At 45.7% G+C, this 23,088-nt stretch overlaps 1 protein-coding gene across 1 annotated transcript; it reads right to left on the reverse strand.

Moving 5' to 3' along the window:
- Window positions 1-8,005: 8,005 nt before the first annotated feature.
- Window positions 8,006-12,246, reverse strand: LOC128102387 (odorant-binding protein 2b-like). The gene is made up of 7 exons (XM_052726102.1): window positions 11,613-12,246; window positions 10,962-11,095; window positions 10,702-10,772; window positions 10,126-10,236; window positions 8,949-9,050; window positions 8,612-8,638; window positions 8,006-8,125 (listed from the first exon to the last, which is right to left on the reverse strand). The coding sequence occupies exons 1-6, from the start codon at window positions 11,694-11,696 to the stop codon at window positions 8,613-8,615; spliced, it is 528 nt and encodes a 175-aa protein (XP_052582062.1). The 5' UTR covers window positions 11,697-12,246; the 3' UTR covers window positions 8,006-8,125; window position 8,612.
- Window positions 12,247-23,088: the final 10,842 nt, after the last annotated feature.

Raw genomic sequence — 23,088 nt, forward strand, 5'->3', positions numbered from 1 at the left:
GACTGGCGAAGGAGGCTGCTTATCCCAACGCTGCTATCAATAAAATAAAATTGTTTATATTGTAAATTTAGATTTTGTTTGATTGTCTTTCCCCGATGGTCTCAAACTCTACAACACTTAGAAGAGGTTTAGACCGAGTCACTTGGAAAGGACATGGTCTGCTGAGCTGCCTGCAGGCTGTGCAGTGTGTCCAGGTTCTCCGCTTTTGTGAGCTGTCCCCCATGCTAGGGTGGGCCTTGGTGATGCAGCTGTCTTTGAGTCATTTCTTGTAAGTGACCCCCCACCCACACTCCTGTAAGTGACCCCCTACCCACACTCCCGTAAGGAACCCCTCACCCACACTCCTGTAAGTGACCCCTCCCCCACACTCCTGTAAGTGACCCCCCACCCACACCCCTGTAAGTAATTCCACAAAACGCTTTGGTTCACCTAGTTGGCCTTTGTTGTGGTTTGTACTTTGGTCTGTCATGAGATTCCTAACTGGCGTGTGTCGCATCCCCCAGGACAAATTTTCTCAGACAACATTATATGACACCAGATTTCTGTATGCCTCCCGCCCCCTTCCTCTGTTTTCTCCTCCTCCCTGAGAGAACTGTCCAGAAGCTTCCTGTCCTGAGTCAGCAGTAAGTTACCTAGACGTGGCTGATGAGGAATATTGTATGACACTCAGTTTGTGGCCTGTGTTTGGTTTATGGGTCTCCAATGAAAAAGAAGTTCCTGCTGCATCTCACAGATAGGGCCTTCCTGAGCTCCTGCCGTGAGAGGGCTGAGACAGGGCCCCGCCTGTGGAGACGGGCAGCCTGTCTCTAGAGGCTCCAGCCCCTTGATGAAGCCTTAGACCCTCCTGCATGAAATAACCGCCTTATTTCATAATAACTGCATGACATAACTTCCCCAAAATCACGCTGCAGAAATGAGCTCCCACTACGGAGATGGGCAGTCCCTCTGAGCCTGCCCACACGGTGGAGCCAAGCACAAACTTGGGCAGTTCTTTCAGTCATGAGAGTTTGGAAAGTGAAGACAACAGACTCTGAAGCTCCATCACTCACCCATCGTTGCCTCATCCGGTCTGATCTGGAGACTGTAAAGCCGGAGTGTTCTATCTCTGTCATTATGCCTACGTTTCTTAGCCAGGTTCACTCTCAAGTGAGTATTTTCTGCCTATCTCTGTCTGTGTTTTTTGTATCTCAGGGTTCAAGATGACAGATTAGAGGCTGTCTCTGAGTGATGCTGTGAGGAACGGAGGAAGGGCCCAGGAATCACAAGAGAAGTGATTGATTGCTGGAAAGCAGAGAGAACAGGGCTAGGCAGTGAAAAGTGAGGAAGCAGTCTGTAGCTCCAGCCCCAGGCCTCCTTGCGGGCAGAGGAGGCCGGATGGATGGACAAGGTGAAGACCAGCCATCCAGCCACTGAGTAAGTCTGCAGTTCATGAAGTCATCATAAAACCAGGGGGCAGGGTGCACCCCAACTCAGCTCCTGGGTAGGAGGACAGTGTGTGAGGTTGTTCTGAAGAGGGTGAATGTTCATAGACGTGTAGATAAGTTCAGGCGGCAGAGACTCAGGCTGTGAAGGGCATGGTTGTCAGGCACCCACCCCATCTTCTGTGACGAAGAGCATATCCTGTCCATTTAGGGTAATTTTGAAGGCCTGTATGCTGTGGGATGTTCTGTATGGCAAATGTGTTGCTGATTAGTCAATAAATAAAACACTGATTGGCCATTGGCCAGGCAGGAAGTGTAGGCGGGACAAGGAGGAGAATAAAGCTGGGAAGTGGAAGGCTGAGTCAGAGAGACACTGCCAGCCGCCACGATGACAAACAGCATGTGAAGATGCCGGTAAGCCACGAGCCATGTGGCAAGGTATAGATTAATGGAAATGGATTAATTTAAGCTGTAAGAACAGTTAGCAAGAAGCCTGCCACGGCCATACAGTTTGTAACCAATATAAGTCTCTGTGTTTACTTGGTCGGGTCTGAACGGCTGTGGGACTGGCAGGTGAGAGAGATTTGCCCTGACTGTGGGCCACGCAGGAAAACTCTAGCTACACCTGTAGCCCTGAATCTGAGTCTTCTCCATGGTTTTCCATGGGTGGGATCAAGTATGCTTCTAGAGCATAGCGGCAGCGTCCTCGGCCTCCTGAGGGTGTTGAGTGCTGACTGGTCCCCAGCACAGCTCTCAGTGCCCTTTTGCCCTTCCCCGCTCTGCAGTGTACACAGAAGACGATGTGGCTTTGACATCAGCCACTTCAGATGTGCAAACAGGAGTGTCTGGAGCAAGGGAGGACTTGCCTGGCACCTGCCTATAGTGGCTTCAGGCACACAACAAAAGCAAGCTCCTGTGTGAAGGTAGCTCTGTAAGGTAACTGCCCTGGGGTAGGTCCAGGCACAGCGCAGAACGGACAGTGTGAAAGAAGAACGTCTCAACACCCACAGACTGCTCCTCCGCCCACAAGATTCCAGCGTGAGGGATCCAAGAAGGCACGCTTATTTTTGTCATTAAAATTGTTTTGTCTTTTCTGATTTTCCTTGTTTTATCCTTTCTCCGTGTGTATTTTTTAACAAGGTTTCCTTTTAATTCTTATGTTTATTTTATTTTATTTATGCATTTTGCTTTATGGTATAAAAAGATATTTTTAATTTCTTCTGGTTTTCCTCGCCTACTTCATGGCACTTTCTCCTTCCTTCTTTTATCTATCTACCTATAATTATCTATCTATTTATCTATCTATCTGTCATCCATTTGTTTTTGTATAAATTGTGTGTGTGTGGTTGTGTGAACATATACAGTGTCTGGAGTTTTGAGGACAACTTGAGTGGAGTATGTGTCCTTGCCTCCAACCTGTGTGACATGGGCTTTCTCTGTAGTGTTTCTGATATGGCTAACAAGTTAGCTGGCCCATAAGCTTCTGGGAATCTGTCTCCACCTTCCATCTCCCCATAGGAACACTGAGATTATAGACCTCTGTGCTACTAATCTAACTTTTTATAAGTGTGTTCTGGGGATTCGAACTCAGATTCTTAGGCTTCTGGGGCAAGTGTTCTAACCCTCCTAGCCCTGCCCCAGCCCTCCTTCATTCAATCACTGGTTCTCTTTTTACCTTAAATAAATTTTATCTTCATAGCTTACTCTGTGACAAGGGCAACCACTCTCTTTTCTGTGGTTGGTGGTAGAATAGTAATTGACTTCAGTTGGTTTGGGTGCACTTCTAGAAAGTTTCCTATTGCTACTATCATGGCAAGGTCTTTTTTCCTCTTTGAGGGATACTTGCAGTTAAGCTCTCAAGAGAAGAGTGCTCACCAACAAGACCCCCAAACAAAACTTGAAGAGTTTATCCATTTCAACTAATAAGCAGCTCTCTCTCTCTCTCTCTCTCTCTCTCTCTCTCTCTCTCTCTCTCTCTCTCTCAATTCAAAACTCTACTTGCAAAAATGATCAGTAGCTTTCAACACTGTACAAATAAGCAAATGAATGAAGTAAGAAAATAAATCCAGAACCTAGATTAGAAAGCCAACATTAAGGGTGAGAAATTAAAATTAGACTGTGATGAAAAACACCAGTAATTCTGGAAATAAAAAATAAATCAGACAAAAACACAGCAGAAATCACCACTGATAAACTAGATCTTCTTTTTCCAGGAGAAATAACTTCAGGACTTGAAAATAAGGTTGAGGAAACACCCATCCAGATATAAATAAAGGAAAAATAAATAAGCATGGCTGTTTACAGATTGCTCTATCTGGACATCCCTTGAGGGAGGGGGAGAGAAGGTGTGGAGTCAACAACACAGACACCAGGAGTCAGGTGAGAAGCACGTAGCAGGCTTGTTTATTGTGGATATGAGGCCAACCTACATACCCCCTCCTGATTTCCCATTAGCATCTGGAGTCTGTCTTAGCTGTGTTGTCTCTTCCTCATTGGCCCCCAGCATTCTGATGGGCGTGCATCACCAATCACCAGGTGCAGCGGCAGACTCCAAGTCAGCTCAGAGAGAAGTAGCTAGCACACACGGCTATGCACACTACCCAGGACAGGGCAGCTACGGTTTTATCAGGTTAACTGGCTGTGCTCCTCCTATACATGCCAGCCTCTCTGAAGAACTCTGACACGATCAAGAGACTGAGAATCCACAGAGTAAAAAGGAGGGACTGAAACACAAATGAACAACATCAAAAATCATGTAACAAAATCATAGCAAAAAATTCTTCCAAGTTAGGGAAATAAATGGATATTCTGGCATAGGAGATGTCATAGTTTAAGTTTCAGTTGCTGTAAAGACTACAACTCTTACAAAGGAAAACATTTAATTGGGGCTGGCTTACAGTTTCAGAGATTTAGTCCATTATCATCATGGTGGGACATGACAGCATGCAGGAGGACATGGTGCTGGAGCAGGAGCTGAAAGCCCTACATCCAGATCCACAGGCAACAGGAAGTGAACTGTGACACTGAGCATAGCTTTAGCATAAGAGACCTCAAAGCCCACCTCCACAGTGACACACTTCCTCCAACAAGGGCATGTCTCTAATAGTGCTGCTCCTTTGGGGGGCCATTTTCTTTCAAACCACCACAAGAGATATTTGGGATCTCAAATAGATGTGGTCAGAGAAGAAATTCACCACAACACATTGTGGCTAAAATACTAAGTCAACAGAGCAAAGAAAAAAACATTAAAAACTGAAAGAAAAAAATGCCAATTCACAAAAGGAAACCCATCAAAATAACATCAAACTTCTCATTAGAAGCCTTAAAAGCCAGTGAAGTCTGGAACAATATATTCCAAACTCTTAAATACTGCTAACCAAGATCATTATATCCAGCACTGTTATCTTCTAAAACAGATTAAGAAATATAGGCCCTCCAGAACAGGCACCACTGAAGCAATTCACAAACACTCAGGATGCACTACAGAAGATACTTTCAAGAATACTGTGTACAGAGAAGGAAGATATGCAGCCTCAATCTCAAGAGCAAAAGAACAAACTTTATAAAAAGACTGGGTAAACTAAGGAGGGCCAGGAAAGAAACCATCCATTATGTCCAACACAGTAAACTAACAAACCTCCTGTGCTAGGAAATGGAAATGGAAAAAAAAACAAGCAATAATATTAAAAAAAAAAAAAAAAGACAGCCGGGCGGTGGTGGCTCACGCCTTTAATCCCAGCACTTGGGAGGCAGAGGCAGGCGGATCTTTGTGAGTTCGAGGCCAGCCTGGTCTACAGAGTGAGATCCAGGAAAGGCGCAAAGCTACACAGAGAAACCTTGTCTCGAAAAACCAAAAAAAAAAAAAAAAAAAAAAAAAAGACAATGAAATTGAGACTGAGGAGATGGCTCAGCAGTTATAGATATGTCCTGCTCTTGCAGAGGACCCACATTCTGTTCCTAGCACCCACATTAGACAGCTGACAACTGCCTGTAACTCCTCCATCTCCAGGGGATCCAACACTCCCTTCTTGCCTTTGTAGGTACCCACACATGTGTGAAAATGGCCACACATAGGCCCACAATACACAAAATTGAAAATAAAAATCTTTTACAAAGAAAGAAGAATAACAAAATTGAAGGAATCAGAAAATCCCACTCAATAGGAACCTGAAATGTAAAGGGTCTTAACTCTCCAACTGCAGTATGAATGCAAACACAAGGTCTGGCTATTGCTGTAGCAAGAAACATGTCTCACTGACAAGCACACACAGGCTGAAGGTAAAAGGATGAAAATCATAATACAGGCAAATAGAAGGCAAAACCAAGCAAGAAGTGTTTCTACTCTTTCTGACAAAGTAAGTCTCAAGCCAAAATTAGTAAGAAAATATAAACAAGGCCACTACATATTAAGAACAGGAACAATCCACCAAGAGGATTCAATAAGAGGCTGGAGAGATGCTCAGGGGTTAAGGGCACTGACTGCTCTTGCAGAGCACCAGGTTTGGTTCCCAGCACCCATGTGATGGTTCACAATCATCTCTAACACTAGCTCTGAGGATCCAATGCTCTCTTCTGGCCTCCTTGGCCACCATGCATGTATACAGGCAGGCAAACACTCATACACATAACATAAAAAAATTTAAAAAGAAGATGCAAATATTTGTGTGCCAAATTTCATAAAACAAGCACAGAGGGACAGATAAACAGACCTAGTTGCAATAATGATGAGTGACCTCAATAGCCCATGTGGGATAAGCCATGTGGGCCAGTGCCTGATTTTAGGAGATCCTGCTCTAAGACTGCACTCAAGGTCTGCAAAAAAATCCACAATGTCAGTGAGAACTAAACTTTTCTATCTGAGGGGTATTTGGAAAAGAAACACATGCATACTGATGCTAACTTTCCTTTTTACTTTATCTTAAAAAATATCTGTCTGAAAATCTCTCTGGCTCCACACAGCTATATATCTCTATCCAACAGAAAAACTCTGGACAATATATGAGTTACATTTTGATAGTCACATTGCACTTCTCAAGTAAACAAACAATAAGAAGCAGAGCCATGATGGTAACACATAGAAATCACACAGTTTCTCATAGGATAGGGTTGTCAAGCTGACCAGGCATGATAAGTAAACATGGCAATGCTTGACTGTCAGCCAGACTCCCTATAAAGTGAGGGTGGGAGGCATGTAGCACCCAGTGCCCAGCTCTTCCCTAAGGGACAGTGACCTTAAAAGCATTCCAAATCTAAAAATATATTGTCCTATCCTGCCTGCAACCCCAGATTAATTGCTATTCTGCTACCTGTGTAAATTTCAGGACCTGAACAATAAACAGTTAGTTGGCTGAACATTGAGTCTTGTATCATAAAACTGAGTTCATGCAGAGAGCCTATTGCTGCAGGGAATTATGTCTACTAAATTTGCTTTGTGCATGACCTTGGTTAAACAAACAGACACTTGGGAATTTGTCCTTCCTTATACATTCATTTGCAAGGGCAACTAGTTTACTTTGAATTTACTCTGAGACAAAGGTCTGGCTATGAAAGTATATTCTAGTATTACTTTTATTCATCAAAATTATACAGCTGAAGAAAAAATCATCTTCCTGACTATCCACAGATACATGTGAGCCCAGTAGATGGAATATATTCACAAGATAAATACACAGGCAGTGGGGGGAAACACCCATAGCTGTTTTAAGGGAGAAATGTGGTGGCACATGAGAAAATTACAGACAGAAGCAACTAGAATCCATAGCAGCCTGTGACCTCATAAGCCTTGCTTTACGAGGTTCCTCCATCAGAGAGTTATTCATCTGGTGGGTTGACCTTATGATTATCAGTTGTCATCTGCTGCATAGTCTTATGGCCCATGACAACTAATCAGTTGGGCCTTGAGGATGTCCCTACAGAATGGTTGTGATGGCTATTGCTTGTCAACTTGACTACTAAACCCAAGCTACTGGACACACCTGTGAGGGATTTTTCTTAACTGAATTATTTGAAATGGGAAGACCTCGCCTAAATCCAGATCTTTTAGTGTGAGATGATCCACCTTAAATCTGGGTCATACCTTCTGGTGGCAGCCCATATAAAGGACGTGGAAGAATGGAGTGCTTGCTTTTTGCCTGCTTGCCCTTGCCAGCAAGTTCATTTCTTCACTGGTATTAGAGCCTTCTTTTCAGGATTCTGGTATATACTGAAGACTAGTTGAGACATCCAGCCTCATGGACTGAACAACTACTAGATTCTTGGATTTTCCATCAGGAAACAGCCATGTTGGAATAGTTGGTCCTGTTTTGGTTTTGTTCATATATATATATATATATATATATATATATATATATATATATATATATATATATAGTTTCATTCTGTTATGTCTGTTTCTATAGAGAACCCTGACTAAAATATAGTTCATGCTCTTCAGGAACTAGCTTTTGCTGAGCCCAAAATCTTCCCCAACATCCACAAGGCTCTACTCTGTCAAAGCTTTTTGGCATCCAATGCAAGGCCTTTACAGACAAACTGAGCCAGAATGATGCTGAGATGCTTTATTAGGAGTCAGCTGGTATTGGGGATGGGTGGAGCTGAGGGAGGAGGGAAGTTCAGCAGTGATGGTGGAGAAAGTGGTCCAGGGGAGGGAAGTCCAAGGATGTTGGTCTTGGGGCAGGACCAGCAAGTGCATCCATGATCGGCTGCTTTGGCAAAGAGAACAGAGGTGAGTGGCAGGCGCTGGCCAGAAGTGTTCTATTCTGAAGCATTTGTGCAGTCATTGCTCCGAGGCCACAGTACAAGAGTGATCCTGTCTCTTACACTCATGATCTGTCAAATATCCGAGTATCCCTGGGTGTGGGAGGTAGGGGAATATAACGGTGCGAAGGGCAGAGTCCAGGGAATAGACTAGGGATCACTTCTTTTTTTTTTTTTTTTTTTTTTTGGTTTTTTTTTTTTTTTTTTTTCGAGACAGGGTTTCTCTGTGTAGCTTTGCGCCTTTCCTGGAACTCGCTTTGGAGACCAGGCTGGCCTCGAACTCACAGAGATCCGCCTGGCTCTGCCTCCCGAGTGCTGGGATTAAAGGCGTGTGCCACCACCGCCCGGCAGGGATCACTTCTTGAGTAGACCATTTTGGCCCAAGTGGATGAGATAAGGATCAAAGCACATAGTCCTCCCAGAGGGCCACTTACCCTAGTCACTCTCAGGGGTGCACTGATCTGCAGAAACCAAGAAAAGGCCAGGGGTGAGAAGGAGCTCTGGGTAAGGGCCCCATCACACCTGCAGCTCAGACCCTTCCACAACCAAAACTTGAAGCTGGGCTCTGGTGCCCTGGGAGTGGGGGGACAGTGGGGTTTGTGGGAGGCAAAAACACATGAGTAACAGAGTGACACACAAACACATAAGGTGCCCAGAAACATACAGGAACATGCAGAGGTGTGAGGGACAGTGGAGACAAAGAACAGAGACAGGGTGCTCTCAGAGAGGAGAAACGAGTGGGGGGAGGGGCGTGGGCAGTCCCGCTCTCACCCCTCTGCTCAGGCACCAAGATGTTTTCCTGTCGTAATCCCTTGCCCTGTGCAAATTTCTTAAATTCTTCCATGGCCTCTGGGTTTTCCTCAGGGTTTCTCCCTGTGGGGAGAGGGCCAGGTGAGCAGGGCAGTAGTGATGCAGAGCTCTGGAGGGAACCAGTGGCAAAGGTCAAGAGCACTGACCAGCACTGGGCCTGTCAACCTGGAGCAGTCAGGAGGAGAGGGAAGCAGACCCCGGCTGTGGACAAGCAGCTCTGGGCTGGGGACGCCCAGACACCGAGTGATCCAGGGGGCTCTTTGGAAACCTTAAGAGGCTTTCAGGGTCACTCCCCAAACCAGTAAGAGCCCTGGATCTCAGAGTGCGGCCCTTTGAATGGAATTAGGCCCCATAAGCTCTTAGGGCGTGGCACTATTAGGAGGTGTGGTCTTGTTGGAGGAAATGTGTCTCTGTGGCAGTGGGCTTTGAGGTCTCGCATACGCTCAAGTCATGCCCAGTGTCCCAGATCACTTCTTGTTGCTTGCAAGTCAAGATATAGGACTCTCAGCTCCTTCTCCAGCTCCGTGTCTGCCTGCATGATGTCATGTCCTACCATGATGATAATGGACTGAACCCCTGAACTGTTAGCCACTGAATTAAATGTTTTCCTTTATAAGAGTTGCCATGCAGCTGGGTGGTGGTGGCTCACACCTTTAATCCCAGTACTCAGGAGGCAGAGGCAGGCAGATTTCTGTGAGTTCGAGGCCAGCCTGGGCTACAGAGTGAGTTCCAGGAAAGGCTCCAAAGCTACACAGAGAAACCCTGTCTCAAAAAACAAAACAAAACAAAGAAAGAGTTGCCATGGTCATGGTGTCTCTTCACAGCAATGGAAACCCTGACTAAGACACAGATACATGGGGCTGTCCCTTCATATTGACCAGCAGTTACCTAAGACCCCTGGAAATGGCATTTGCCAGCTCCAGGAGGGTGGGAACACCTCCTGAGTGCTCAGGCCTCCAAAGGTCACATGAGCAGGGTCCCCTCCCAGCTGACCCACTTTCCACTTTGGATTTTATGTACCGCCTGGGCAGCACCCTGCGGCTTCCCAGTTCCCAGTGCCTGGCATGTCTACTGCCCTTCTTATGGCTATTAGAAGCAGAGACCATGCACAGGACATGGCATCTCTGTGGTTCCTCACCCACGAGTTTCCCCATGCGACGTGACTTCCCGTGATGCTGTCCTTCACAGTAGAAGATGTAGTGGTCCTTCACAGAAAGCTCCTGAATATAGATGACCTTCTTGCCCTTGACTACAGGCAAACAGAGAAATATCTCTTAACATTGCAGTTCTTTACAAAACTTTTAGAGGTTTTTCAAAGGAATACTCTGGAGCACTTGTGGTCTCCCAGGAGACCCAGCCAGTCCAGCTCTTGTCTCTCTGTGATCTCCATAATTAGACAGAAGCCATTTCCCAGGACATTGCCAGGACCTGCTAAGATTCCAGAGGAAGTGAGGGCTGAGGTTGGCTCCAGGCCTGAGAACCTCCCTGCCCTGCTTTCCTGTACTTAGCATTGGGTTGAGAGCTAAAATGGAGGTGGGGGGGATTGTGTGTGGGAGATGTGGGGGGGAGCGCAGAACACAGTCAGTCAGTACCTGGGGTGGACTAACCCACGACCTCTAGTGTCTGGTACATGGACCATGAGTGGATGGCCATGCTGGGGTGAACAAGGCAGGAAATCACCCCTGCAGGAGACCCTGGGCCACGGGGGACTCACAGGCAGTGTATTTGCCGGGCTCCTCAGTTTTGTGCATCACAATTTTCTTCTTGTGACACTGACCCTTCTTCCTGTAAAACAGGAGCCATGATCAGCTTACCAGGGGTATCAGCCCTGACCAGGTGACCCCAAAATTTCACATCAGCCCTGCCCAAGATTTAGAGTCCTGCCTGGCGCCATGGCTCCTCAAAGGCAGGGGCATTCCATCACCAACACCAAAACAAGAATGGAGAACGGAAAGACTTGGCAGGGACACTCACCAGAACGTCATCTCGACCTCCAAGTCCCCACCTTCCAGGGCTGTTACCGTCATAGGGAACACTTTCTTGGGGCCCTCCCTCTCCGTGTGGTCCTTGTCACATACCAAGGCCTTTATGTGCCAGGTCCCAGAAAGCTGCGGACGACAGAGCCCTGAACACACCCAGTCTGTCTCTTATTCTCCCCAGACTCCAGTACCTGAGCCCGGAGCCCGAACAGACACTCCAGAGCCCAGGCTGCAGCTCTGCAGAGGGCTGACACCACACATCCCCACACATACCCACTGGAGAGAGAGCCCACCACTTGGGTTCTCTGGCCCAGTGAAAGAGGAGGCTGCCTGCCTTCTAAGTACACACTCTTAGAGGTCTGGAACTCAGCACTGGATAAGTCCTCTGTCCTGAAGATCCCACCTTACGAAGCCTTCCAGTAGCCCAAGTCTCATGAACAAAGACCCATGCCCAAAACCTACTCCCCAGCTCCAGGCCTGAACTCCTGCAGAGGCTCCATCTGCCGGTGAAACAGTAGAGTCCCTGATCTGACCATCTCATGCTGGGGTGCAAGATTGGACTTCAGTCTTCAAGGACACCTCGTGAACAAGTCTTCCAGCACCAACCAGGGTTGTGCCTTCGTCCTACCTCCCCTCCCCTCCTCACCTCCTCCTGGTAATCCAATGGGACTTCCTGGGCCTTCAGGACAGCCACCAGCCCCAGAAGCAAGAGGATCAGGAGGTTCTTCATCTTCAGTCACTGGGCTCTCACACAAGGCAGGTCACCTGGGGAATATCTGTTCCGCATCCTCACAGGGTGCCCTTTATATCCCCCATGGCCAGGGATGTGTGCCCACTTGGCACTGGCCACGTCCCTCCTGCCCTTCTATCATGGCCAAATCCACATCCATCATGGAAGTGGAAGGTTGTTGTTGTTGGGATCTGATGAATATCAACTCAATGTCACCTACAGATGAAGAAAGACACACAATGCCCTGCAATGTCTGCACCACCAAGAGTTGTGCTCTCAAAGGACCCTGGGAAGATGAGTGACTCAGGGGCAGGGAGGTTGCACTTTGGGCAGGGAGGAGGGCCAGGCTTCCCTTCACACCCCTGCCCTCCATCTGTCCATGGCTTCCCTGAGACCTGGCTTCTGACCTCCTGCTGCTGAGGATGGGGCTGAGCTTCACCACCAGAGAGTGTCTGCTTGTTTCCAGATGGCTTGGCCCCTGCCTGGGAGGGAGACCACTTCATTATCCTGTCCTTGCATGGATACCCCACCTGGACCTTCCTGTAAGTGGGAACACAAACTCCTGACTCTAGTCAGTTTAAACATCTTCAGGGTAGACCCCCTGCCGCACTAGGTGATACCCTGACCCTGACCCACTTCATTCTGCACCGAGGCCAGCTGTGTGCTCTGCAGGACACTTCTTACTCCAGATGTCTTGGTCCTTTTTCACTAACTGGCCAATGTCCATCTACTCAATCACCAGTTAGGGTTCAGTTTTCGTAGTTCACAATTTTAAGTTGGCCGCATGAAGGATTCCAGTCACACATGAATTTGTCCCCTGAAGGAATCAGTGAAGGGGGGGGTCACCTGTGTGAGCTCAAGGGGATTCATCTCCAACAAGGGAGCTTGACCTTCTGCTGCTCTTGTCATCCGAGGACCTGCTGAGAGGACATTTTCAGAGCCAGGGCTGCCCTGGTACAACTGAGGCCCATGTGTGTTCATTTACTGCCATCTTGTGCCCTGAGGTGGGATGAAGAACCAGGGTCCACCTCAGCCTGTCCTGAGCCCACCCTTGTGCTCCTGTTGAACTTCCTTCCTCTGGAGTCCACAGCTTCCCTTCTCATTAGCTCTGGGCACCCACTTGCTCTCAACAGGGCCAGATCTCATTCCCTTTGGGTCAATAAGTTCACATGGCACCAGATGTGTTCAGAGTTCATTATGGCTGCTCTCTCTCTCTCTCTCTCTCTCTCTCTCTCTCTCTCTGTGTGTGTGTGTGTGTGTGTGTGTGTGTGTGTGTGTGTGTACCTCAGCCCAGCTACCTCCTCAACAAGAACTTGGCTTTTTACTTCTGACCCTGCAATGCGGCTCCTGAGCTCATCTCCTTCCTTGAGACCCAACTGACCTAGTCCCTGGAGACAAGTTCTGGGCCCACAATAGCATTTTGGTGCCTCTCTGGACCAAGATCAGGCAGATCTAAGAGTCTATAAACAATATTAATGAACTTTCTCTAACATGTTCTGGAGTTGTGCGAAAGCACCAGCATGAACCAGTCCTGGGTCTCCACCATGAAAGCTGCTGCTGAGCAGGAAGCAGCTACGACCTGGATGTGATAATGTGGGTCCTTGTGCTCTTTGAGAGCACAGGTTAGGAAGCAGGCTAGCAATTCCATGTCATTGATAGTCCTCATTCTACCTGACATGTTTTCTTCTGCTTGCATGAATGAATCATTTATCTAATCACCTTACCACATAGGTACACGTGCTTCAACCCCTTGAGACAAGGGGGGGTGGACAAGACACGTGATTAGCAGATCCTGGGACGCCAGTGGTGCTCTGAGTGCCGGTGGAGCCGTCCAGAGGCCTGCTATTGTCCACCTCCCTTACTTATGTCCCAGGGTCCGAATTCTCCCAGTTCTCCCTCTGTTTGTAGGTAGTGGTCAAAGTAAAGTGGCAACAGACACTAATTGGAATGGGTAGGTTGCATGAACATTTACTGGGGAGACATGAGCAAATATCTCCCCCATCAGATGGGTACCCATGACAAATCAAAGTATCACTCCACCAATTTCTAACTTGGAAAACCAATGAGTTTACTGGGCTTTATTTACAGAGCATGGGTGAGCCTAAAGCATCCCTTCCACTTGACAGTATCACCCAGCATAGATGATGACTTCTCCATCCTTTCCTCAACTAAACCCTTCACAGTGTATATATACTCTAGCACCTCCTGAGACCAGGAGACCACATGTCATTAGGTCAGAACTACTTTTAGGGGGGGTGGGAGATACAGGAGAGAATAACCAGAATCTCCGATGAGGATCCAGTAACTCTCCCAACACCCCCTTCCATGACTAAACATTAACAGTCAAGAGGCCAGATGCTGAGTCTCTTGCGAGTAGCCGAAGTCTCTCTGACGAAGATAAACAGCTGCTCTGCTAGGAGAAGAGCAGTGTGTATGGAGGACAGCGCTCAGCTCTAGGTGGGACAGGGCCTGGGGCCAGGCCACGGTGGACAGGGCCTGGGACTTGAGGTTATAGTTCACTGAGGGCAGACGCAGTACAGATTCCAGGGCCACCACTGGGAGAAGGTAAAGCAAGACAGAGAAGCTTCCCATCCCCAGTGCTGCCCAGCCTGAAGTATTTCCCTGGGGAACTCCGTCACTTTCTGGGGTCAGTTGCTGTGGGACTGACTGCTTCTGGTCACCTGTCCACTCCGTCACTTTCTGGAGTCAGTTGCTGTGGGACTGACTGACTGCTTCTGGTCACCTCGCCACTCCGTCACTTTCTGGGGTCAGTTGCTGTGGGACTGACTGCTTCTGGTCACCTCGCCACCCTTGCCTCTGATTCTCAGGCAAGTCCCAGCTTCATGGGGCTGCTCTTCTCTAGATACTCACTGGAGGGCCAGTGTCTGCGCTTTACACGGCATTTACATGTAAGGAGATCTTGAAGGCTCTCACCACAGCACCAAGCCAGAAGGTGGCTGGCGAGAGCTGAGCACATCTAGAAAGTGTGAGTCAAAGGAATGTCAAAGACTACAAAGCAGCCACACAGTGGGTTACAGCTTGTCCCCATGACTGTCTAGTAAACCATTTCAGAGACTGTGTCTCCCACATTTTGAAAGCCCAGTTGTGGACTCCATTTAAAGCCTAAAGAGTCGGTGTCCACAGTAGGCTGTGGCTGACAGTACTGGTGGCCAACCCTCAGAGTCCCCTGAAGCTGTAATAGACACTTCCTGACCCACTGACTCCGGGTCAAGTGCCTGCATTATTCTTTTGTGTTTCTCTGACCCACAGCCTTGAAGAGCAGGTGTGAGTTGATAACCACTCTGTCACAGATGGGTCTGAAGTGTCCCCCACAGGTTCATGTGTGGAAGCCTTATTCCAAGCTGGTGCCCCAATTTTAGGAGACTCTTCAGACCAAGGCCGGGGCTGGCAGAAATTGGTCACTGAGAGCACCTCCTTCAACTAAATCTTATCCAGGCATCTTAACCTTCTCTTTGCTTCCTTGGTACCATGAGATGGCCAGCTGTTCCATCTTCTCTGCCGTGATGCTCTGACTCACCACAGGCCCTCAACCATAAGACCAAACAGTCGTGGGCAGAACCCCTGGAACCAGGATCCAGGATAAATCCTTCCTCCTGTCAAGTTGTCCTCTCAAGTGTCTAAGGCAATGATGGAAACCTGGCTAACACACAGTCAGCGGGGATGAGAACTGACAGGATAATGGGTCTGGCCTTTTCCTCCCCCTGAGATAACATGAAATGTCCCACCCTGTGACTCAGAGGGTCCTCAGGTGGGCCAAGTCCCAGCTGCTGACAATGCTAACTTTCTCAGTAAAATAACTTTTATCAAATGAAATGGAGTTTCTGACAAAGGTACAAAAGCAGTCTCCAGAGATAAGACACCCTTCTGACCCACGGCACTGGATCAGCTGCCAACCACAGGCAGGTCAGCAGACCTTGATGATAACCTGGGCGTTCCTCACAAAGTCAGCTCTGACAGGATTGCAGGCCCCAATTTCCTGCTGATCTCAAAGCAGTGAGGTGAGAACAAAGGAAGGATTATCATGACCTGGGTGGCAAGGCACTTCTAAGATCTGCCAGCAAGGAATAACCCTGTGAAGGAAATTAGTGGGTTGACTTCCTCACAGAAAGAACAGCTATGTAGGACACGGTCAGCTGAACACAAAAGCAAGCTCTGCATTGAAAAAGCATTTCAAATTACAGGAACAACACTAAAGTCAAACCTCAACCCTTCACATCAAGAAAGCAAACCAACCATTGGACACGAACAAAGTACTTAAACAGACATGGCTGAGGAAGACGTGTGGGTGGCAGCCAAGCTCAGAAGCACACAGGAACGTCCCAGCCACTAGGGAATGTCAGACGCCATATGCCCAAGACAACAGCCAGGCATTGTTAGATAATAGCAACTCATATGTGCTGCTGGGGGAACACAGTAGGGTGTACATGTATTTGGAAAATAGTTTACAAGTTCTTATGTTGACATACAAACTAGCATATGGTCCTGCAATTTCTTTCAGATGTACATGCAGAAATGCAAACATGGGATCATACTAAAGCTTACAGGTGAGTTTACTTTAGAATGGTCTAGAACTAGAAAGGACAGGGCAAACTATGGTGTGTCCACACAGTGAAGTACTAGCTACCACTGAAAAGGACCAATCTGCTGACAGAGACAGCATGTGGACTGCTCTCAAAGGCATCATGCTGAACGAACTTAATCAGTCCAGAGAGGTCACATGCAGTGGGTTTTTATCTGTAATATTCCAGAGAGACAGACAGAGGTTGAGGACAGATCTTTGGGTCCAGATGCTATGAGATAGGGATGAGGTGACCGTGAAGGGGAAGCAGGAGGGAGATGTGGGAATGGAATGTGATCTTGTGGTGGGAGTGAGGTTATCCCCAGAATGCAAGGTTAGTTTGACATTGAAGACTCAATCTACGCAATTCACCCATGAACCAAACCACTCCATCCATTGGTTGGGTAGAGATGACGCTAATCTCTTTGATGTCAGCTGAGAGGATTTTCAGTACAGCACAGGGAACTTTGTGAGGTGCAGCTGTCAAAGCTGATGTGGAGACTTGTGGCTGTAAAGACTGTGGTAGAAAAGAAGGCGGACTCAAAACCCACATTCTCAAGTTCCATCTCATGCTACTGTTAAAACATCACACGCAAGATGTTAGAAGAAAGCCGAGCAAATATACAGCTGATAATAAAAAAAGAATTGAATATTTACAGAATTGAACAATATTGACACCCTCTAGCCAAGCTGACCAAGGAGAAGGAAATAACAAATAGGACATCAGTAATTAAAAAGGAAGGTATCGTTCTGATACTAAGCATGACATTACATGTTACAGAATAAGAGAATATTATGATCAACCTTATGAAATTAATCCGACAACCTACATGAGATGCACCGATTCCTTAGAAGAAACAGTGTTGACACAGAGAGGGGAGCACTGTCTCCATGGCCCTGTGTATGTGAGAGTACAGCCAGGCATCATGTCTCCTGCCTGTAATGCCAGCCCTGGGGAGGCTGAGGCGGGACCATCACCATGAGTTCAAGGCCAGCCTGAGCTATATGGTGAGACCCTGACTCAACAAAACAAAACACCTGCATTGAAAATCTTTGTACTAATTCTCTGACCTGATAGACAACTACTTCACTGGTAAATTCAATTAGGGAAACAATTACTATAATCTTTGCACATAGTGTGGTGGGAACAACCTTAATGCAAAGCCTGACAAGGACATTAATGGTATTAAAAAGTTGCAAGACAATTCCCATTATGAGGGTAGACACAGAATCTGAGCAAGCCAGAGTCACCGTATGTGGAGCACAGGAGAATAAGTAGGGGGCTGGAGGAGTGACTAGGTGGTTAAAAGCCTGTGTTGCTCTCCAGAGGACCTGAGTTCAGTTCTTAACACCCATGTCTTGTGGTTTACAACTGCTTATAACTGCAACTTCAGGGGACCAGACACCCTCTTCCAGACTTCACGGACACCCATACACGTGTGCATATACTCACACAGATACAAACACACAGTTAAATATAAAATAAATCTTTTTCTAAAGAAGACATTGTTGTCATGTGTGGTTTATTCCTGTAATGCAATGTTAGTTTAACATTAGAAAATATCAAGCTACCCAAATCACTAATAGCAGACTATATGGAGAAAGAATGAGAACTTCTCTACAAATGGGCTTTTCAGCAATGATTACATTGACACACTGTGCCAATTTATTTCATTTTAAAATTTCATCATGACTCCAACCAAGGAAGCAATCCCCAACTCCAGCAGGCACTCCCTGGGAACCCACAGGCCACTCTGACCAGGGAAGCAAGTAGGCTAACTGCAGATGTTTACCTCTCTCTCCATTGTTGGCAGACTTTTCTGTCCCACCAGCCAGCTCCCAAATAACCACATGGAGACTTCTTAGTAATTAAGAAAGCTTGGACAATAGCTTAGGCTTGTTTGTAGCTAGCTCTTACAACTTAAATTGATCAATTTCTATTAGTCTATGTGCTTCCCTGAGACTTGTTTGCCTCACTTCTCATCCTACTTGCTCTGCATCTCATGGCGTCTTCTGGCGACTCTGCCCTTCTTCTTCCCAGTGTTCTCTTAGTCTCGCTCTCCTGCCTAACCTCTTCCTGCCTACTTATTGACCAGTTAGCTCTTTATTAAACCAATGAGAGCAACACATCTTCACAGTACACGAAAAGATTATTCCACAGCACTTCATTCCTCCAAATCCAATCCCCCAGTCTCATCCCCAGCTCTATAGCAGACCTTCTGCTCTTGCCTCTTCTCACTCTCTGTACCCATTCCCAGGTGACTAAGTAGATCCCAGAGGAACACCCTTCTCTCCTCCCTCTTGTGAAGCCCCTCTACTGCCCCCAGCCCTTCCCCATTCCTAAGTGTCAGCTCCCAATATCCAGAAACACATTTTACCTGGAGCCCCCAGTGTCCACATCTATCATGATCTCAGAAGATTTTCCCACAGGCAACACAGAGCCAGCATACTCTCCTAGGAACCAGATAAGAAACAGAAACCAAGGAACAAAACACTCATCCAACAAAGACAAGACATATATCAGCACTGTAAGAGCCAAAGCTAAATTTTAAATACTATGCCTTAGAGACCCATGAAACAAAAATTCCTCTGATCAGCAAGTCTCTTGCCCAAAGACACATAGTTCCTGAAATAGTGGAGGCTATTGTTTATGGGAGATGACAAGCCACATGTTTTTGCCCCCCTAAACAGATTTGTTTGACCCATCTGTACCTGTTGTGCTTGATCACGTGTGGACAGGAGGTTCACAGGCAGGAAACACATCAGGATGTATGCTTGCCCCTGATTGGCCCTTATGGAAAATACTTAAGCCACCCCAAAACTTGAATTGGGGCATTTCCCAAGAACCTAGGTATGGACCTGGCCAGAGCCTGTTTACCTGGCCAATATTTAATTAAAGCTTGCTGTAAATGTGACTTTAAACTGTGGTAGTGGTCTTATTCTCAATCAGTGGGATTGACAGAACCTAGACGTACAATCTTCCCAGTCCCAGATGCCTAGATGATAGCATAAAAACACAATCAACAATATTCAGGGGGCTGGAGAGATGGCTCAGTGGTTAAGAGCACTAACTGCTTTTCCAGAAGACCTGGTTTCAATTCCCAGGACCGACATGGCAGCTCCCTGCTGTCTAGAACTCCAGTTCCAGGAGACTCGACACTCTCACATAGACATCCACACAGGCAAGACACCAATGCACATAAAATAAAAATAATAGCCAGGACACCATGTCTCCACTACAGCCCAGCAAGCCTACCACACAGCAGGCCTCTATTCTAATAGAGTTGAAGTACAAATAAAAGACCTTAAGACAGCCTTTATGAACATGATAAGGGTCTTAAAGAGGAAATGAATAAATCCCTTAAAGAAATCGATGAAAACACAAACAGTGGAAGAAAATAAATAAAAATCATTCAAGACCTGAAAGTGGAAACAGAATAAATAAAGAAAATCCAAACTGAGAGAAATCCGGAAATGGAAAACTTAAGAACTTGAACAGAAACCTCAGAGGCAAGCTTCACCAACAGATTACAAAAGATGGAAAGAGAATCTCGGACATTAAAATACACTGGAAGAAATGGAAACCTCTGTCAAAGAAAATGTTAAATCTAAAAAATCCCTGGCACACACACACACACACACACACACACACACACACACACACACACACACAAAAAAAAAAAAAAAAAAAAAAAAAAGCTGGGCTGGAGAGATGGCTCAGAGGTTAAGAGCACTGACTGCTCTTCCAGAGGTCCTGAGTTCAATTCCCAGCACCCACATGGTGCCTCACAACCATCTGTAATGAGATCTGGTGCCCTCTTCTGGACTGCTGTTATACATGCTGTATACATAATAAATAAATCTTTAAAAAAAAAAAAAAGCCATGAAATCCAGGATACCATGAAAAAAACAAATCTAATAATAATAGGAATAGAGGAAGAAGAAACACAGGCCAAAGGCGCAGAAAATATTTTCAACAAAACCATAGAAGAAAATTTCCCCAACCTAAAGGAGAGATGCCTATAAAGATACAAGAAGCATACAGAATACCAAATGCACTGGACCAGAAAAGAAAGTCCCCTCAGCACATAATAATCAAAACACTAAACATACAAAACAGAGAAAGAATAATAAAAGCTGCAAGGGAAAAAACCAAGTAACATATAAAAATAGACCTATTAGAATTGCACCTGATGGGCTGGAGAGATGGCTCAGTGGTTAAGAGCATTTGCTGCCCTTCCAGAGGACCCAGAGTTCAATTCCCAGCACCCACATCAGGTGGCTCACAACTATCTGTAACTGCAGCTCCAGGAAATTCAACACCTTTGGCTTCCACATGTACAGACACACACCACCACCACTACCACCATCACACCATCACACCAACACTACCAACACCAATAACAAAATAATAGGAATCAACAATCATGGGTCATAATACCTCTCAGCATCAAAGTATCAATTCCCCAATAAAAAGACATAGACTAACAGAATGGACATGAAAATAGGACCCATCCTTCTGCTACATACAAAAAAAAACACACTTTAACATCAATATAGACATCACCCAAGGGTATAAAAAAAAAAGATAGTTCAAGCAAATGGACCTAAGAAGCAAACTGGTGTAGCCATTTTAATAGCTGACAAAATAGACTTCAAAGTAAAACTAATCAGAAGAGACAGGAAAGGACACTACATACTCATCATAGGAAAACTCCACCAAGAGGACATTGTAATTTTTCTCCCCATCCCCCAAGATAGGGTTTCTCTGTGTAACAGCCCTGACTGTCCTAGAACTTTATAGAACAGGCTGGCCTTGAACTCCCAGAGATCCGCCTGCCTCTGCCTTCCGAGTGCTGGAATTAACCCAGCTGACATAGCAATTCTTAACAGCTGTGCCCCAAACATAAGGACACCCAAGTTTATAAAAGAAACACTACTACAGCTGAAATCACATAATGACCCTCATACACTGACAGTGGAAACTTTAATACCCCATTCTAACCAATAGACAGGTCATCCAAAAAAAAGTAAACAGTGCTGGAGTTAGATGAAGTTATAAACCAAATGGACCTGCCAGATGTTTACAGAACATTTCACCCAAACACAAAATAATATACCTCTTTCTCAGCATCTCATGGAATTTGCTCCAAAATTGGCCACATACTCGGTCACAAAGCAAGTCTCAACAGATACAAGAAAATAGAAATAATACCCTGCATCCTATATGACAACCATGGATTAAAGCTGGATATCAACAACAACAAAAACAACAGAAATCTTCCAAACTCATGGAAAATGGACAACTCTCTACTGAATGAAAAATGGGTCAAGAAAGAAATTAAAGACTTTCTAGAATTGAATGAAAAGAATAAACAACATGCCCAATTTATGGGATGCAATGAAGGATGTTCTAAGAGGCAAGTTCAAAGCACTAAGTGCCTACATTAAAAACAAAAACAAAAACAAAAAAATTAGCGAGATTTCATACCAGCAACTTAACAGCATGCCTAAAAGCTCTAGAATAGTGGTTCTTAACCTGTGCATTTCAAACCCTTTGAAGGTCGAATGACCCTTCACAGGTGTGGTGATATATTGTGTCCCCCAAAACATAGGTGTGCACCCTAATAAAGCTTATCTGAGGATCAGAGAAAAAAGCCAGCCACTATATTAAACATAGAAGTCAGGCAATGGTAGCACAACCTTTAATTCTTGCATTCAGGAGGCAGAGATCCATCCAGATCTCTGTGAGTTCAAGGCCACACTGGGAACAGAGCCAGGTATGGTGGCACATGCCTTGAATTCCAACACTAGTTAAACCATAAAAGTCTGGAGGTCTGTACAGACAGACAGGAAGTGACATAGCTGGGCAGGAAGAGGAAGTGATGTAGCTAGGTGGAGAGAGGAAGTGAGATGACTGGGACAGAAAGGGATAAAGGCGTGGGTATACAGAAAGTAGGTCTCTTTGGAAGCTGAGGAGTCAGTAAGGTGAGGTTGGCTGTGGCTTCTATTCCTCTGATCTCTTGGTTTTCACCCCAATATCTGGCTCTGGGTTTTTAGTAATAAGACCGTTTAATTCGTATTACACACAGGGGTCACCTAAGACTATCAGAACACACTGATATTTGCATTATGATTCATAACAGTAGCAAAATTACAGATATGAAGTAGCAACAAAAATAATTTTATAGTTGGGGGTCACCACAGCATGAGGAACTACGTTGAAGGGTCGCAGCATCAGGAAAGTTGAGAACCGCTGCTCTAGAACAAAAAGAAGAAATCACACCCAAAAGGAATGTACTGTGAAATATAAACAAACTCAGGGCTGAAATCAATAAAATAGAAACAAACAAACAACAACAAAAATACAAAGAACCAGTAAAACAAAGAGTTGGCTCTTTGTGAAAATAAATAAGATTGACAAATCCTTACCAAAATTAACTAAAAAGCAAAGAGAGAATATCCAAATTAACAAACTTAGAAATGGAAAGGGGGACATAACAACAGACACCATGGAAATCCAGAGAATCATAAGGACATACTTTAAAAATCTGTACTCTACTAAATTAGAAAATCTAAATTACCAAAGTTAAATCAAGATCAGATAAGCAATTTAAACAGACCTATAATCCTAAGTGAAATAGAAGCAGTTATTAAAAGTCTCCCAACCATACTGGGAGGTAGCACACACCTTTAATCCCAACATTGGAGAGGCAGATGGATCTCTGTGAGTTCAAGGCCAGTCTGGTCTACAGAACAAGTTCCTGGACAGCCAAGGCTACACAGAGAAACCCTGTCTCAAAAAAAAAAAAA

Source organism: Peromyscus californicus, unplaced genomic scaffold, assembly GCF_007827085.1.
Source record: "Peromyscus californicus insignis strain IS unplaced genomic scaffold, ASM782708v3 Scaffold_7__1_contigs__length_154581171, whole genome shotgun sequence".
Lineage (NCBI taxonomy): Eukaryota > Metazoa > Chordata > Mammalia > Rodentia > Cricetidae > Peromyscus > Peromyscus californicus.

Coding starts and splice junctions, on each gene's coding strand:
- LOC128102387 (XM_052726102.1), bottom strand. CDS start 11,696: ATGAAGAACCTCCTGATCCTCTTGCTTCTGGGGCTGGTGGCTGTCCTG. Junction 10,237..10,701: donor GCCCGGCAAATACACTGCCT/GTGAGTCCCCCG, acceptor GTTTGCCTGTAG/TCAAGGGCAAGAAGGTCATC. Junction 8,639..8,948: donor CTTGGTGCCTGAGCAGAGGG/GTGAGAGCGGGA, acceptor TGGTTTCTGCAG/ATCAGTGCACCCCTGAGAGT.